The 17,204-nt window shown below is 34.1% G+C and overlaps 1 protein-coding gene across 2 annotated transcripts; it reads right to left on the bottom strand.

The window, feature by feature from the left end:
• Nucleotides 1-6,341: 6,341 nt before the first annotated feature.
• LOC118740842 (homocysteine S-methyltransferase 1-like) lies at nucleotides 6,342-8,959 on the bottom strand. 2 transcript variants are annotated; one of them, XM_036472558.1, is made up of 6 exons: nucleotides 8,455-8,959; nucleotides 7,990-8,172; nucleotides 7,555-7,919; nucleotides 7,422-7,499; nucleotides 7,237-7,362; nucleotides 6,342-6,702 (listed from the first exon to the last, which is right to left on the bottom strand). In XM_036472558.1, exons 2-6 carry the CDS (start codon nucleotides 8,147-8,149, stop codon nucleotides 6,442-6,444), a joined length of 990 nt encoding a protein of 329 aa, XP_036328451.1. In that variant the 5' UTR covers nucleotides 8,150-8,172; nucleotides 8,455-8,959; the 3' UTR covers nucleotides 6,342-6,441. The 2 variants fall into 2 exon arrangements, with proteins under 2 accessions (XP_036328451.1, XP_036328452.1); XM_036472559.1 differs by having other exon boundaries at nucleotides 7,990-8,298; nucleotides 8,455-8,564.
• Between the last annotated feature and the right edge of the window lie 8,245 nt (nucleotides 8,960-17,204).

Genomic DNA, 17,204 nt, shown 5'->3' with positions numbered 1-17,204 from the left:
TAAAATATCGCAGTTTTCGCATTTCTGAAATTTACCGTTATATGGGAGGTAGGCGTGGTTATTGTCCGATTTCGCCCATTTGCAATACCATCCGTCCTACGCCCAGAAGAAGTCCATGTACCAAGTTTCGTTAAGATATCTCAATTTTTACTCGAGTTATCGTGTGCACAGACGGACGGACGGACGGACGGACGGACAGACAGTCACCGCTTAATCGATTTCTCTTTTCATTCTGATCATTTATGTATACATTTGTCTATATCTATCTCGATTCGTTTTGCCTGTTACAAACAACCGTTATGTGAACAAAGTTATAATACCCTTGTGTACAAGTGCGCTCGGGTATAACGAGGCACGGAACATACATATGTATGTATATGCATGCATATGCATGTATGTATGTACGCACATTATGGTGGACCAAAAATGCTTGTGAGAAAAACAACGTCGGAATTTTAATACCCTCACTCCTAGGATTGTTTTAAAAGGAAAAAATATACCCCTCTGTTTTTTTTTTAATCAAAAAATATTCAAAAAAGTCTCTCAAAGCGCACAAAGTTTCCCATATATTTTAAATGGGGAAAAAACTATGTTTCGTAGAAATGTTATAGAATTCTTGAAACTCAATACTTTTCAATCGGTAAACTATGTTTCACTTCAAGATACCCAATTCTTTATTTAACCATTTTTTAATATTAACGATTTTCACGGGTCGGGATTGCCACCTTTCTAAAGAATACAACAACGGTTATCAAAACGTTAAACTATTTAATACGCCAATATGGGTATCAAATGGGAAGTTTATGCAGCAAAGGTTTTTGAAAATACATACTTCAATCCACATATATTTTTGGATTGGGTTGCTATTTATGTATAACAAAAATGTTTTTTTTTTAAATCATGCTACACGCGGTTAAGTAAAATATGAGTTTCAAACAAAAGGTGTTTAAATAAAGCTTTAACCCATACATATTTCTGGATAGAGTTGGCACCTATGTATCTAAAAAATTAAAGTGAAACTGATTTCGACGTTGTGCCATGTTCAGCAACATTTATCGTTCTGAGTAGTTTCTGTTTTTTCGTCACTGCGTATTTAGCACGGCTATAAAGAGTGACGTAGTTTTGTTTCCAAGAACGCTTTAAAACGAAAACCGAAATGGGAATTATATAAGAACAAAACCCTGTGGAATGTTCTCAAGGAAAACAAAGTGCTAACATTACCTTCGGGAACATTTCTAAGAGAACAAAACGGGAACAAAAGTATAAAGAACTCTCTCTGAATGACCTTATTTGCAAAGAAATAAAAAGGGTGAGAAAATTCATTTCCATTGATACCTCATAAGCCTGAATCGATAAAGTGTAGGCTGAGTTATTTAAGTTTTTCTTAAAACAGTCTTTGAAAAAAGTTCAAAAAGAGCATCAAAAATCTCATTATTGTGATTCCGTTGAAAATATTAGCTTTTGTCACTTAAGGTGATTTTTTGCAAAAAATACTTAAAAAAACTATTTTGATTCATAAAAAACTAAATTTTTGGAGGTATTTTCAAATCGGTCCAGCTCACGTAAATCTTTATATTTTTCGAAATATTTCGGTGAAAGTCTTAAGATATAATAGATTTTATAATTCCCGTGGAAAAACAGCACCGATTTTTTATATTTTTTTTTGTATGGGGAGTGATGCAGTCTAATGTACATACATATGTACGTCAGTATGTACATATGTATAACCTATGTAAGACGACTGTCTAGCAGCAAATTGTAGCTTCCGATGTTTTTGTTGTTGCTTGTTTTTATTATTTTTCAAGTCAATGAGCACAGCACTGATCAATAAATTCAAAGCAGCATTTATGTGTATTTATTATCGCCAGCCATAAATACTGTTCTATATTTTTATTTTATAAATAAGTAGAAACGCACACAAGTACCACCATCTATGCAAATGCATTCGTAAATATGCTAAGTATGTATGTATGTATATACAAATATACAAACAAATGTGTCGTTATTTTTGTTCTAAATAAGATTGTTCGATTAGGTGAAGGTGATTGCCCCAAACAGCGGCACACTTGGACCATAAACATGGGTCCTTTTTGAGACCACTTACTATCGTCAGGCCACAGCGAAAAGCGGTGTGTGGCAAGAACGAAGTTTCGCAGGCGGCTGTTGGCACTTCCGCGAAGCTTCGCCGGACTAGGTTTACTCGGTAACTTCCAAAAGCTGAGAAGCTCCAGAGAAATAATAAGTAATATATTTATTTAGTCTGTCCGCGTAAAAACTCGTGGGAAAATATATATCCTGTCAATACAGCCACCAGAATAAAGGTTGCAGCTTTGTGAGCTAAAAATGATTTCTTGACGCACTTCGGTCCACCTTCGGCCACTAACACCGTGTTGAAGCACATATCTTGGTTTTCGGGCAGTATTCGCTAAACTGATACTAGTCCCATCTGCCCTTTCTATTTTCTCGGTGAGACCGCCCCGCGTGTGCCTCTTCATATATTATTGATGTGTAAACACCTTAAATATCGGTATGGAAAAAAATTGCGTTAACCCAGCTAAAAAAATGCTAACTGCTTCTTGTGTAACCCAGCAGAAGATCTGTAATTGCTTCTTGTGTGTACAAATGAACATTTCACGACTAGTTCGTCACTATTTCAGGACCATTTCGGGACTAGTTCACGACTATTTGAAAATCATTTTGGGTCTAGTTCTGGATAATTTCAGGATAGTTAGGGTACAATGAAATTAATGTTTAATTTCTAACCTCACATATTTATGTATGTATGTGTAATTGAATCGCTAAATGCTTTTCCATTGCGTACACAGATGTTTACACATCAAAATTCATGAGTATCTACAATGCAATTAGATTTTCAGATTTGTTATTTATATTTATATTGAAATAATTATTTTTACTTACATTGATTTAACTTTAAAAATCTTAACCACCTCCAAGCGGCCTCGAACCTGGGATCTCAGAACAAGAACCGGTAGCCTTCACGTGACACCACAGGCGACATTTGTAAGAAAAGCAATTAATTGCGTTTTATTTTTGGCTTTGGCAATTCAAAGGCAGATGTCGCTGAACGCTTAAGTTCTTCGAAATTGTCGAACGGGTACGCACATACTAGTTAATGAACCGGTATTGTTTCTATAAATTTTATTCTAGAAAGTAAAAACACTCATATTTCAAAATTGTTCTCTTTTTTTATAAAGCAATCGCATTTCTTGCTAGTATATTTCAGGACGCATGTATAAGGATTGAGCCAAGAGCTTGTGTGGGCAAATCCAGTTACGCGGTTTTGTACTTTAAACGACGATATGTACCTACATTAAGGTTGCGATTTTTGTATTTTAATATTTCCGCAAAATATTTCGGAAAAATATTAAGATTTTTATGAGCTAGACCGATTTGAAAATACCTCCAAAAATCTCATTACGTATTTTAATTCGGTTCATAAAATATTTAAGTATTTGTATGCAGACATTTTAAGCTTAAACTTTCTATTTCATTTATAGAATCTTGATTATTAGAGGTATTTTCAAATAGGTCTTCAATTATAATAAATTTTGTATTTACAATGGAAAAAACAGGACCAATTTTTTTGTATGGAGATTGATGCACCCTAACGTACATACATTCAAATGTATGTTATAATTTCAATGTTTTAATCGGGTCACAGAACTTTCGCATTACAGTCTTAAAATGTTTTTAAATAAAAAATTTAAATATTTAGAGGTCGCTCAAAGCGCCCAAGGCATGTATTAAAATACATAAAAAAAAAACAATATTTCGTAGAAATAGCTGATATAAAATTCTTGAAAATCAATCAGCCCTATCATGAGTTTCATTTTCCCCGAACCGGTTCACTTTTCACTCGTGGTTTTACTATGAAATTTTCGGGTGAATTTTTTTTCATGTGAAACTCAGGATAAGGCAGAATATGTTTGTGGAGCTATACAAAATTGTTAGTAATAAAAAAATTCTAAACCAAGTAATTGGGTACTATTATTGGAAGTATTCTGAAGAGAAACAGAGTTTTCCGATCGAAAAACATTGATTTGCAAGAATTCCGAGAAAAATAGTTTTTTTACCCATATAAAATATTTTTTGACATCGAAATAAAAAATTGGTGTAGAACTCTCCTAGGGGGTGAGAGCATTAAAATTCGCTCTTTATTTTATAACATGCATTTTGGGCCACCCTAATGTATGTACATACATTCGCTTAAATTGTAAATAGGAAAGCCCTTCTAGACGGCATGCATCGAAGCACTTTTTTTGTTCTTCTTGGTCTTCTAGTTTACACCGAGCGGTCATTTAGTACATTTAATTTTAATGTTGTCCGAAAATAGTTTATATATATTTTTTTTTTTAAATAAACACTTCTAAAAAATCTCCCTTTTTGCTTATTTTTCCGTTTTTGATACCTTTTTTCTTGCCTATTTCGTTATTTTATTTTGCCTTTTTTTAAGTTTTCCAGGTCTTTATAATCCGGTTCCTGCTTATCACCTTACCTTAATTAACAAAGGCCCTAACCAATAAATTTTTTATTTTACAGGAGAATCAAAAGACATTATAAAAAGGGTATCGCCGATCTAAACAGAATTAGGTCGCTGAAACAAAAGCCCTTTGTCGGGTAAAACCCAAGTCATTCCGGTACCTAGAACCACTTTTCGTGGGAGTGCCCTGGCTTAGTTGCGTTCTGGATATTGTAGCCGCCTCAACAGCCACCTCAACCTCAACTGACAGCCCGTTTCCTGGGCCTACCGTTAGTTGAGCTTGACGAAAATGATTGAAGGTTGAACCCAAATAGGCGGGGCTTAGTAGTGTCGCTACAATAAGAACAACAACAACCACATTTAAAAATAACATCAAAAAAAAACAGGTAGGGTTATTTAAAAAGTGGCATGTAACTCTTTTGTTTTTGGTACTAACACTTTAAAATTTTTCTTGAAGGTGTACTTTATTATATCTTACCGAAATCTGTGGAAAACGCAGTTTCGAAAAAAGTGTTGGTTAGGGCCTTTGTGAATTAAGGTGACGATATGTAGCTTATAAAATTTGTGTGTACATTAGAGTGGTCCAATTTTTGTATGGGGAAAAAAATTTATCCTAGAAAACGGGGCACCCCCTAATTTTTTTTTCCTTTTGATATTCGTAAGATCTATACCAACTTTCAGTTTTCTACTGCAACCAATACAGGGTGCTCAGTGACCTTGAAATGCGCTACTGGATCGCTGTGAAACTTGCAAAAATATTGGTGATTTTTATAAAAAGCTACTGTTGCCATGACAACTGAAGCTTGTGATATTTTTATAGATAATTTAAATTAGAAATGTTCTTAGGTTACTTAACCAATTGCTTGATTAATATATCGAGCCCTAACCGCCAAAATAACGTAAGCGACATTTTTTTTTAAATTTTCTTTTTGATGCAGAAATATTCCTAGAGCGTCTAGATGCATTTCTGCATCAAAAATAAAATTTTGAAAAAAATGTGGCTTACGTTATTTTGGCGGTTAGGGCTCGATATGTACGCAATGCTTCCACAGTAAAATATGAGCATCATAAGCAATCTCTAAATTTATACTTAGAAACGTAAGGTTTGATACCAGCACGTCTTTCGGCAAGAGGAAAAATTTTGGAAGGAGCCGCAACCCCTATGTCACATATGTACAGCATTTATTATTTCATAAACAAATTTTTCGTTAACAATTATGAAATCTGATGCAATATTTATTGGGGAAAAGTATGATTATTTTCTATGAACAAACATGTACTTATATAAATTATTAAAATCACACTGATAAGGATTGTACCACATGGACAAAAGTCCAAACACTGCTAGACATATGTATGCGTAAAAAATAATCACTTATTAAATATACAAAATAAATACATACATATATACCTATGCTAGCGATATGCTGAATAATATATAAACATATGTATATACATTAGACTGCATCACCAAAAAAATGTTGCGGTTTTTCCGCCAGGATTACAAAACTTATTATATTTTAAGACGTCCGCCAAAATACTTCAGAACTCAAACCGCTCTAATCCAAAAGCGGACTGCCGAAGAGATAACCTTTGGCTATGCAATGCAGGTGGCACCAGATTTCAACTTTGCACATGTTTCTTGGCAAAACGACATCTGGGGTGGCATACGAAATATATGTATGTACGTATATACATATATGCATTAACGAGAAATGCATTAAAATGTGTATACGGAAATGTAGTAGCGATTTGGCATTTTATAGTATGTACGATTAAGAAAAGGTCAATATCCTTAACTGATGTACATATATAGTAGCTAGGAATTAGTAAATAGCGGTTGTATTTTAAATTAAATCGTTTTTTATTCATTTCGAATGTAATCATCAAGCTTAAAAGTTAATAAAATCTTATTCATACATACATACATATATTAATATTTAGTTATTATTTCCCAAATTATCAATACATTTCCTGATTCGTAAAATATCTTCAGGATAAACACGACAACAACCTCCAATTATTCTTGCGCCAAGCTCAATCCATTGAGGTACATAGGAATCCAGTGGTATGCAATCATCGCGTTCCGTCCATTCTCCTTGCTTTTCATCGTAGATCTCACCACGATTGCTATACACAACAAGAGGTATGTACTCAGCTCCAGCCAATATGTTAAGTGATTTAAAGAGCGGTTTAACAAACTGAAAGAATTAAGTTGGCTTTAATAGATAATTAATAATGAAAAGTTTAATTCTGTTAACAGTCATCCCTAACTTTACGACACATTTTTATATCATTATCAGTCGGCCCTTTGAAGATTTGTGACAGTTCTTATATTAATATATTTTTTTTTTTCTATTACCTAAATTTTATAATTCATTATAAATTTAATTCAACAAATAAAATATATATTACTACATATATATAGATAACATTAATGTAACCGTTGAAAGTCAAGTCTCAGATGGGTTCTAACATCAGAAACTGGTTTTTGTGAAAATTTCATATATATGGTATTAATATACATAAACCCTTGATATATTAATTAAGCATATCCTTTTCAAGTATGTTAAAGCGTCAAAGGTGTAGCAAACATTAGAAGCAGCTTTTTATATGGAGAACTTTTACATTCAGACATATACTAGTCAAAGATTGTCATTGCCTGCTTAAATTTTGCCACACGTAAAACATTCACCAATGTAGATGAATTTAGATAAAGAAAAATGTTTCATTACCATCGGATTTAAACAATTTACGCCAACAGCAATCAGTCGTTCAACAGCATTTGCATTCTTCACTTTATTCCATATTGAATAGGCGGCATTTGAAAAGAGCTCACCATGCGCCAAAGTTTCAGCATCCTATAAATAAAATGCAATTGCAAAAATCTTCCACCAATTGAACATATTCCACTACTCACCTTACATTGAAATGAAACCCAAAATTTTACATTTGGATAATCGTTTAGCAACATGTCAACAACAGCTTCAGCTTCCATCTGTATAATAAAAGAAAATAAAGTTGTAGTCAACAAACAATCACAGCATAAGCACCTGACATGGTATTGTTTCTATGGCTAAGCCATCGATACCCTCTTCCAGGCAGGCATCAATTCTTGGGCGATGCCAATTTTGTATATCCTCGCTTGAGACGCGTTTCGAATAACTGCCTTTATATTCGGAGCAATCATGCAAGTGTGCACCATATGGACCGATTGAAGCCATAATAAGCGGTAGGCCAGCCTCCTGAGTACCATTAGCTTTCTCAACCATTTCGATATATTTCATTTTAGCCTCTTTGGCTAGCTGCACGCTTTTACGCATCAATTGTATGCTTTCCTCACGACTCAGCGATAAATGTTCCATGAAACCTTCAATGCTGGATTGATAAGTATTAGAGAGTATAATTTGTGCGCCATCTATTCAGGGGGAATAGATAAGTGCAGCTCATTATGTGAAATCGTTAATAATCTTCTTGCAACAACTTACTCTGCAGAAAATCCAAATGTGTTTGTACCACAGCTGTTGGATTCTTCTGATCAAAACGTGAGCCCCACAATGGATCTCCATCGATTTTCTCTTGCACATGACGTGCAAGTTGCGTTGAAAAGCCACCACATTTAACCAAAATCTGTTGTGTCGGTAGCATTATGGAAAACGTTGAGCAATCTTCTGTGTAGAATGTCAATAGCCGAATGAAAAATCAGCGACCGGCAAAGTAACGCAGTGTGTGGCACAGGATGCCAATATGATGCCAATGTCCATACAGCGAGTAAAAGAGTATGTAATTATGCCGAGCAATGAAAACAAAGAAGAAAATATAAATTACATACACATATCTACATACATACATATGTATTTCGCCAATTAATTAAAGCAGTATACAGGTAAAAAATGAAATACATATTCGTACTTCACAAAGAAAACAATGGAAGCTCTGATGCGTCCACTTACCTGCATTCACGTAAATACCTCTTTGTGATAGGGCGAGTAGGCGAATGAATAATGCAAAGACGAAAAAAGCAAGCAGGGTTTCTTTTAACGCAAAACCAGAAACAAATCTTAAGTACCTACAACTTTGTTGTTCTTATTGCAATTGTTAACCACTCGCTGTTTTCAATCAGATAAGTTCACGTTTGTTTTATGCATTCGCGTAGATTAAGTCAAATCGAATAGTGCTTATTCGCTAAAATATAGCTCTGCAAGAAAATTTCCAGCTTTCTTAAACGACCAAATCAACGAAGACCTTGCTAATCTTTCTCCAAACGCAGTTCGCTAAGTACTGTACTTAAATTTTTCAGTTTAATTTTCACATCAACCTTCTTGCATACGTGCAATATTCAATAATAATAATCTTTATGTTTTCGTTTTGCACATGTATCCACCAATAATTGCTAAATGCAACGAACGTCATAAATGATCAATTTCTAAACATGCGAATGATAAAAAAAATACATGTATGATAGTCCAAACAACAACAAAACGCCTTGAAAACAGCTGATTTCTTTTTACATCTTTCTTTTGTTGTTTACTTTTACCTCCCTCGTGTTTTTTTCTTGCTTTCCAATAAGAAAATGTACAAAGCGAAAAACGGAAAAGCTAAATATTCAAATTGAAACGGAAGGATACGCTTCAAATAGGGCTGGGAGTTTTATCCGGATTTGTTTAACAACCGGATAAACGGTTATTCGAATATATGATTGAAAAATCTGAGTTTCTGGATGGTTAAATAAAAGGATAATGACCTGATAAGCGAATTTTCTAATTTAAAAATAACAATTATTTGTGTGTTAATGAAACGTTCTATTGGAGCATATTCATAGTCGAAATAAAGTCGACTTAAAATTTAGTTGAAACTTTTTTGACAGATATTCCGTTGAAAATTATGTCACAAAGCTGCAACTAAATTTAGTGCTGACTTTATTTTGACTATCAATGTGCCTCATTATTTACTTTTCAACTCAATTCATTCGGTAGTTTTGAGACGAATTTTACGAATTAAATAAACCAACGGATTTTAACCAAAAACCGGATAACAAAAAAGGAACAGATAATAACTGGATATCCGTATAACGAAAAGGAACGAAATTTTGACTAGGCATTCAGATTTTATCCGTATACACCCTAGCGTCATGTTTTTAGTTGTTATTATGGGGTGTATGTATTTGCAATTGTAGCTGTTGTTATCCAAGAACGATAGAATACATCATAAATCATCACACCATTATCCGGCATAGTAACCATGACATTGAGAGGAATTCTAAAATTATGTGTGTAAGTGGGCATCCCAGTGGGAAAAGGTAATGTTTGGGAATGCAAAAAGTAATGGATAGCCCCTATAAACTACGCACGAAAAGATGCAAGAATTTCTCTACAGCAATGTCATGCGAAAGTAATGTGTCGCATGGCGCTTTACGAAACTATAAATAGAATTCAAAAAATATATAAAAATAAAAAATTTAGTTCGTGCCATAGGTTTTGAACCCGTGACCAATAACACGGCGGTGGAACGCGCATTCATTCGGCTACAGCAGCTGTTGAGATAACGTGAAAAACAAACATACTTGAGTTAGTGCGCTTATATTGCGATGCATCTTTTCGTTCAACCGTAGTTGTTAATCTTTTCTTGGTAGAAAAATGTAATGCATTCCCATTTTCCCACTGGGATGCTTTCCTACAGCAGAGAAAGTGTGTGTATGATTTAGAAAAATATATACATCTACGTATGTATAGATTTATGTAAGCAATATATCGATGGCTGAGTGGAAGATCGACCTATCTCAGCAACCAGTTCGAAAACGCCCTATCTCAGAAAAATTTTCAACAACGCTCTATCTCAGAAAAATTTTCAAGAACGCCCTACTTCAAAATTTGATTGAAAAACGCCCTATCTCAGAATTTGGTTGAAGAACGTCCTATCTTAGCTGCCGATTCAAAAACGCCCAATCTCAGCTTATTTTCAATGTATTTTCGTCTGAGATAGGGCGTTTTTGAACCGAATTATGAAATAGGGAGTTATTCAACCAAATTCTGAGATGGGGTGTTTTTCAATAAAATTCTGAAATAGGGCGTTTTTCAATTAAATTCTGAAGTAGGGCGTTTTTGAAAAGTTTTCTGAGATAGGGCGTTTTCGAACTGGCTGCCGAGATAGGTCGATCTTCCACTCAGCCATCGATATGCTCACTACTATCCGGTAGTACCTGGGATCGATCCCTGGTCCGATTAACATTCAAAAAGGTTTTTTATATTGATCCACCTTCGATAGGCAACGGCAAGCTCGGTCCAGGACCTAATTTGTGTTGTTGTTATTTTAGCCGCATAAAAATTCCACAAAGATTTTTTGGGGAATCAGCTGGAGTGACAGTGATTGGTCAGTTATAGACTGGGTAGTTCCGGTTACGTATAACCGACTGTCGTGGGAATGCTCTGGAACCTCTTATTTTATCTGCTAAAACGATTCGTTGATATCTTCAAAGCTCTTGGACTTATCGATAAATCCGCTTATGCACTAATTGAGCACTTAGACATCTCGATAAGACTTGGTATCATGTCTTTTACGGCCCTCGTAATCCCCAGTACTTCCGCTTGAAGGATGCTAGCAGAATTATCCCCGATTACCAAGCCTCTACTTCAATTCCGCCTAAAAGGAAACTTCATCTAAGCGTTTTTATTTTTTTTTAAATATGGCGTAGCTGGTACATATTTATATAGTTTGATGTTCTCCCTGCTTCTAAAAGTTTGACAAGAATACCAATATCCCGGTATTAGATTAAATTTAGAGGAGTCAGACGGTAACCTTGTTACCCGGGTCGAGAAAGAGATACTGTAACACACCTCTATTTACTTACAGGCCTTCTCTGGTCCACGTATCGTTAAGGAACCTCGCGATGTTCCTTGGCTAAGTGCCATTTAGGCCATATGCTTAGGCCACAAACTTCCTTGGACAGAAAAAACTTCTAGATTTGACGGGTGTTTCATTACTCTACAGAAAACCTGTAACAATTCTCGCCTGTTTCTTACCTTCCGTTAGGTTCGGTTATGCTCGCTGGCTAGTAAAAGCCTCACATAGACAAGTTATTGCGTCCACAGTGTTACCACACCAAACAATCTTTCAAAATGAGTAAGTGGGCACTATTTATATCAAGAATCCAAGATACATTCTTAGCGAATTTTAAAATATTGTGAAGCCCGTCTTTTATTGCTTATTCTAGTTTAGTCAGGCGTGACTCTCCTAAGCAGTTTAGCCATACATTTTCCAGCGCTAAAAATTATCACGGCTGCTGTAGCTCGGCAAGCAATGGCAAACCTCCGAGTGTATTTTTGTCATGAAAAAGCTAAGTCACATTCTTTTTTAGAAGCTGTGGGGAAATTTACATTTTTAAATTGCGAAAAAACTTATTATGCAAAACTAACCAGTAGCATTAAGACACATTGCAGTTTTCAGGTCTATGTTTTTAGTAGCCAGAATCTCTGGTGGGATGTGCAAAATGACGCTCGCTGCAGCTGCCGGCGTATTCCTACCATCGCTACACTTTGACCCATCTCGATAGGTTTTGCGTAAGTTTTCTTATTAATTGCTGTACACTACACAAGATCCCATGTGTTCCTCAGCATCTTTTTACATACATACATACATACGTAAAGAATCCACAAACCTTTTTCACCATTTCACAGGTATTTTGTATGATTTTCCTGCACTAAAGAACAAGCCACCCAACTGACGCCTGCTCCATTCCTGTATTTTATACTTTCTAGTGAAGGGCACAAGGTGTGTTTGTCCGTATTTACACTGAGGCCTACATTCTTGGACCATTTATGAATATCGCGTAGTGCCTGGTAAATCATAAAATAATTGCAATATCGTCCATGTAAGCTGTTCTTTTTGTCGTTTTGCCTTAAGACGCTTTAAATGATTCCCCGATTAACTGCTAAAGACCAAAGGTGAGCAGATAGGAAGTTCCCTATCCGACGAAGGCTCCTGGGCCTATGAATCCTTTTGCAGCTCCTGCCCCGTTTTTCGTCTAATACACTACTCAGGTACTTAGTCTCCGAGCGTAATATGATAATCGTCCCATTGGGGGGAAAGGGAGTCTGAATTGTGTTCATTAATTCATAAACAGCGTCAGTTTCGTTTTAGTTGGATTGACACTCGAAGGCCACTTTTTGAGGCCCACGAATATATCCTGAACAGAAATTCCTCTAAGATTTTGCTGATCGTTGAGGGAAAGAGACCTGACACTGCCACCACTATTGTATCATCTGCATATGCCCCAGAGTGCATTCCTACCCTAATAAAAGCTATTCAAAAAACCACCTGCTATTCGGAGGCAACGCAAAACTGATATAGTGAAAACGCGCCTTTATGTACATCCAGCGATGTTGACTAGACGGGACATTGCTTTTTCTTGCTCAATATTTACTTACCTTTCAAAACATCTCTCCATATCCGTATTTTTGTGTAAATTTATAAAGTGATTAAAGCGGAAATCTTCCGACATGACTTTTGGTAATGCTGAATTTCCACTTGGCATTAAATGAACAAAATTTTAATGGCATAGTTAGGCATTAAAAATATCAGTGCTAAACAACTGAATGCATTTTTATACCTTTCATGAGCATGAAATGGTATTATAACTTTGGTTCGATGTTTGTAAGTACCAGAACAAAAAGAGATAGACCCATGAAAATGTATACTTATATGATCAGAACGTCGAGCTGAGTTGATTTAGCCATGTCCGTCTGTCCGTCTGTCTGTCTGTTTGTATGCAATCTAGTCTCTCAGTTTTCGAGATATCCGGATCAAATTTGGTAGGTGGGTGTATTTTTATAATGTATTAATCATTTGTCGGAACCGGAAGAATCGGACCACTATAACATATAGCTCCCATACAACTGATTGTTCAGATTTGAGATTTTTCATTATAACTTCTCCATTTATGCAGCTACGAACATGAAATTTTGCAATACTTGCACCCATTATCAACAGAATACTTACAGTGAAAATTACAAAGATCGGGTCACTATAACCTATAGCTCCCATACAACTGATTGTTCAGATATAAAATTTTGCGTTATAACTCCTCCATTTATATAGCTAGGAACATGAAATTCCGCACTGTTTTCAATAATTATCAACAGAAAACTTACAGTGAAAATTAAAAAGATCGGGTAACTATAACCTATAGCTCCCATACAACTGATTGTTCAGATATGAGATTTTTCGTTATAATTCATCCATTTATGTAGCTAGGACCATGAAATTTCGCGCTGTTTTCACTCATTATCAACAGAAGACTTACAGCGAAAATAACAAAGATCGGGTCACTATAACCTGCAGCCCCCATACAACTGATTGTTCAGATATGAGGTCTTTTATCATAACTCCTCCATTTATGCAGCTAGGAACATGAAATTTCGCACCATTATCACTCATTATTAACAGAATACTTACAGTGAAAATAACAAGGATCGGATGACTACAACATATATCTTCCATACATCTGATAGTTCAGATATGGGATTTTACTGTAAAACTCCTTTATTTGAACAGCTAAAACCGATAAATTTCGTAAGATATTTTATAAATAATAATACAAAGTCTACTGAGAAAATCGTCAAAATCTATGCTGTATAAGCTTTATCTCCTATAGCACTGATTGTTAAGATACCAGTTTTTGCCATATATCTCCTTTATGTACGAAACTAAACCCAATAAATTGTGTTACCGGTTTACATACCGATCACATAGCGGTGAAAATCACTTAGATTGGTGTCATATAAAGTATATCTTCCATACCTCTGATTGTTTAGATGCGATTTTTTATATAAGTATGTAACTCCTCTATCGATGTATGCAGATGTATTCAAAAGCAGTAATCTGTCAAAGTAAAATTTGCAGATGTTCATGAAAGGTATGAAGCCTTCGGCATAGCCGAAGACAGCGCTGCTCTTACTTGTTTTTTTGTAATTTTAATGCCAAGTGGGAGTTCGGCTTAACATTAGCCCTACAAAACTGAATTTTTGTGGGTAAGATAGGGAAAGTAGCGCGCTGTTTACGCAATTATGTTGGTAATTACGTTATTATGAGTTTATAATTATTAAACAATTTTCTCTAAAGGTATATTTTTTATTACTTCTGTTAATTGGCAATCGATGATGAGGGCAACAAATTGGGACATATGTAGGATAAATAAAGCAAACGCAATAAATAACTAGAGATCAGCCATGCTTTTTCGTTAATTTTACAACATAATATATGCTTCCGGGCATATTATTTTCTGTAGTCGATATCAATTTTGTTGAAAAACGTTAGACAAAATTAAATAATAAATAAATTGCAAAAACAAACAAATGCAAAACCAAAAAAGGGTTAAATAATAGTGCAAAATAGACATTTCATCACAAACAAATGCTTAGTAGCTTGCCACGAACTATAGCTACAGTGTCACAGTTGAGGTAAAATGACAGGTAATAGTAAATTTTTAATAATTTTATTTATTATTTTTTCACTTCTTAACACATTTATGTGTTATGATAGGCATTTTATGCATTGTATATGAGTGCAGTGTTCGGGTATATTGCAAAATATTTAGGTATTCTATTTTTTAAGATAAATTAATATGAATGTATGTAATCGTAGGATTGCCATAGCAGCTGAGATTTCAAAGCAAACCCAACATTGTTATGAACATTTTTCGTCATTTTATGCCTAGTTGATAATAATGTAATATGAATAATTGTACATAAGTAAATAATCGTGCCGAATTTCTACTAAGTTTTTTTAATGCCCAACTTTGTCATTAACATTTTTTGCCATTTAGTGCCTAGTGGAAATACAGCATAATATAATATGAATATTGATAGGCATATAATTTTAGTTCAACCATAGTTTTAGCATATTCAAGAATATACCTATGAATATATAGATTTACATTATTATACGGTGGTGGGCAAACAATTAGGTACGCAACATTTTAATCAGTTTTGGATAGTTTTAGCTATTGTTAGTATTTTTTTATAAAACTTTGTACAAAATTTACAAAAATTCGACGAATTTCAATAAATGCTCATCAAAATTTCAAACTTTTTATTCAGAATTAAAAGAAAAAATGCAGAAGCAATTAACTTTTAGTATAATAAAGTGCTACTTTGACGTAGGTAGAACTTACTGTTGATTTTTGGCAATTTTTTATTTATTTTTGCTGATGGAAGAAAATGCGTGAGACCATCAGCAAAAAAAAAAAAATCGCCGAAAACCAACGATAATTCCTAGCTACTTCACCACTAAAATTTAATGGACTACAAAATTGCATATCTTTTTATTTAATTGTGAACAAATATGGAAAATTTAATGGACATTTGTTGAATACCGTCGAATTTTTGTAAATCTTGTACAAATTTTTAAATTTTGACTGATATATGTAGTTTTTGTCAGATAGTTAAAAAAATAACAGAAATTAAATAAACAAAAGAAAAATGGCCAAAACTTATTTAAAACGCGCGTCCCTATTTGTTTGTCCGCCACTGTATGTACTCAACAATTTACAATATTTATTAATTTTTCTTTCTAATTACATATTTACTTGTAATAAATGAGAAGAAGGTGTAAAGAAAAAAATCTTGATTTTAAAATGTATACTTTATATTTAGATATAGTATGTACAAACATATGTACGTTATCAAACAAATCAAAAATTATTTGAAAAACTAAAATAAAATTTTAGTTAATTAATAGTAAATACATATTTAAAAACCTTTTAATAAATACATACTTCGTTTTTATCCTCCTAAATATTTAAAATAGTTTAGTTGATAACTTATCACAAAAAATAAATTCTCTTTTAGTATTTAATTATAAAATGTAAGCTTGCTTGCAGTTAAAGTCACACATACATAAATTATGCAAATAATTAATTTATTTGTGTATTTATATTGGTATATATGTATGTATGTAGAAGAATGCAAACATTCAGAAAATAATTTTCTGAGATAAAAAATTACTTGCGCTTAACAAATGATGCAACTTGTTAGATATTAAAGTTTGCGAAAATGTGTAAATTTAGAACACTTCAGTAAAACACATAATATTTTATCAAAATTGCTTGCCTTTTTACCAAATATTTTTAACTTTCTTCTACACTAGATCGTACCACCTTATTAGCAAACAAAAAATTTTTGCCGTACACCTATCTGTCTACAGCATTTTTGGAAGGCAAATCCATAAATCCATACTCAAAATACTTCCTTAGCTAAAGTTTGATGATTTTTGATGAGCTTTAATTTACTGATATTTGGGAGGACTGAGAATTTACGCATCATAGAACAGGATACTAAAGGTCAGACGAGAATATCTATATATCACTCTTTCAGATCCGACTGTAAATGCCGAAGATATGAAGAAAAATGTAAAAAGGCGTTCGGCAAAATTTTTTTTCCGAAGTTGCCTTTCAAAAATATTTGTAAACCCTTTTCTTCTTGTCAGCTTAGTAAAAGCCTCAAGACTTTTGGGGTTTTCAAGAGATTTTTTTTTTCGTTTAGGGGCTTATGCCGACAATGTAGCGAGTAAGAGGGCCTATGTGGCCCTCTATGCCGTCCAAAGTATGCTAAACAAATGGAGATTGAAGCCAAAGATTATACACTGGAAGCACATGTTTATAGTCCGACACATACTTCCGTATGGAGCTCTGATATGATTCGTTGAAAAG

This window comes from Rhagoletis pomonella, unplaced genomic scaffold (genome assembly GCF_013731165.1).
Source record: "Rhagoletis pomonella isolate Grant_MI unplaced genomic scaffold, Rhpom_1.0 Rhpom_scaffold_00006, whole genome shotgun sequence".
Taxonomy (NCBI): domain Eukaryota; kingdom Metazoa; phylum Arthropoda; class Insecta; order Diptera; family Tephritidae; genus Rhagoletis; species Rhagoletis pomonella.
Note: the sequence above shows the minus strand (reverse complement) of the source record. Positions and strands in the feature narration are given on the sequence as shown.

Coding starts and splice junctions, on each gene's coding strand:
- LOC118740842 (XM_036472558.1), bottom strand. CDS start 8,149: ATGCTACCGACACAACAGATTTTGGTTAAATGTGGTGGCTTTTCAACG. Junction 7,920..7,989: donor ACATTTGGATTTTCTGCAGA/GTAAGTTGTTGC, acceptor CCCCCTGAATAG/ATGGCGCACAAATTATACTC. Junction 6,703..7,236: donor TAAATTGTTTAAATCCGATG/GTAATGAAACAT, acceptor TAATTCTTTCAG/TTTGTTAAACCGCTCTTTAA.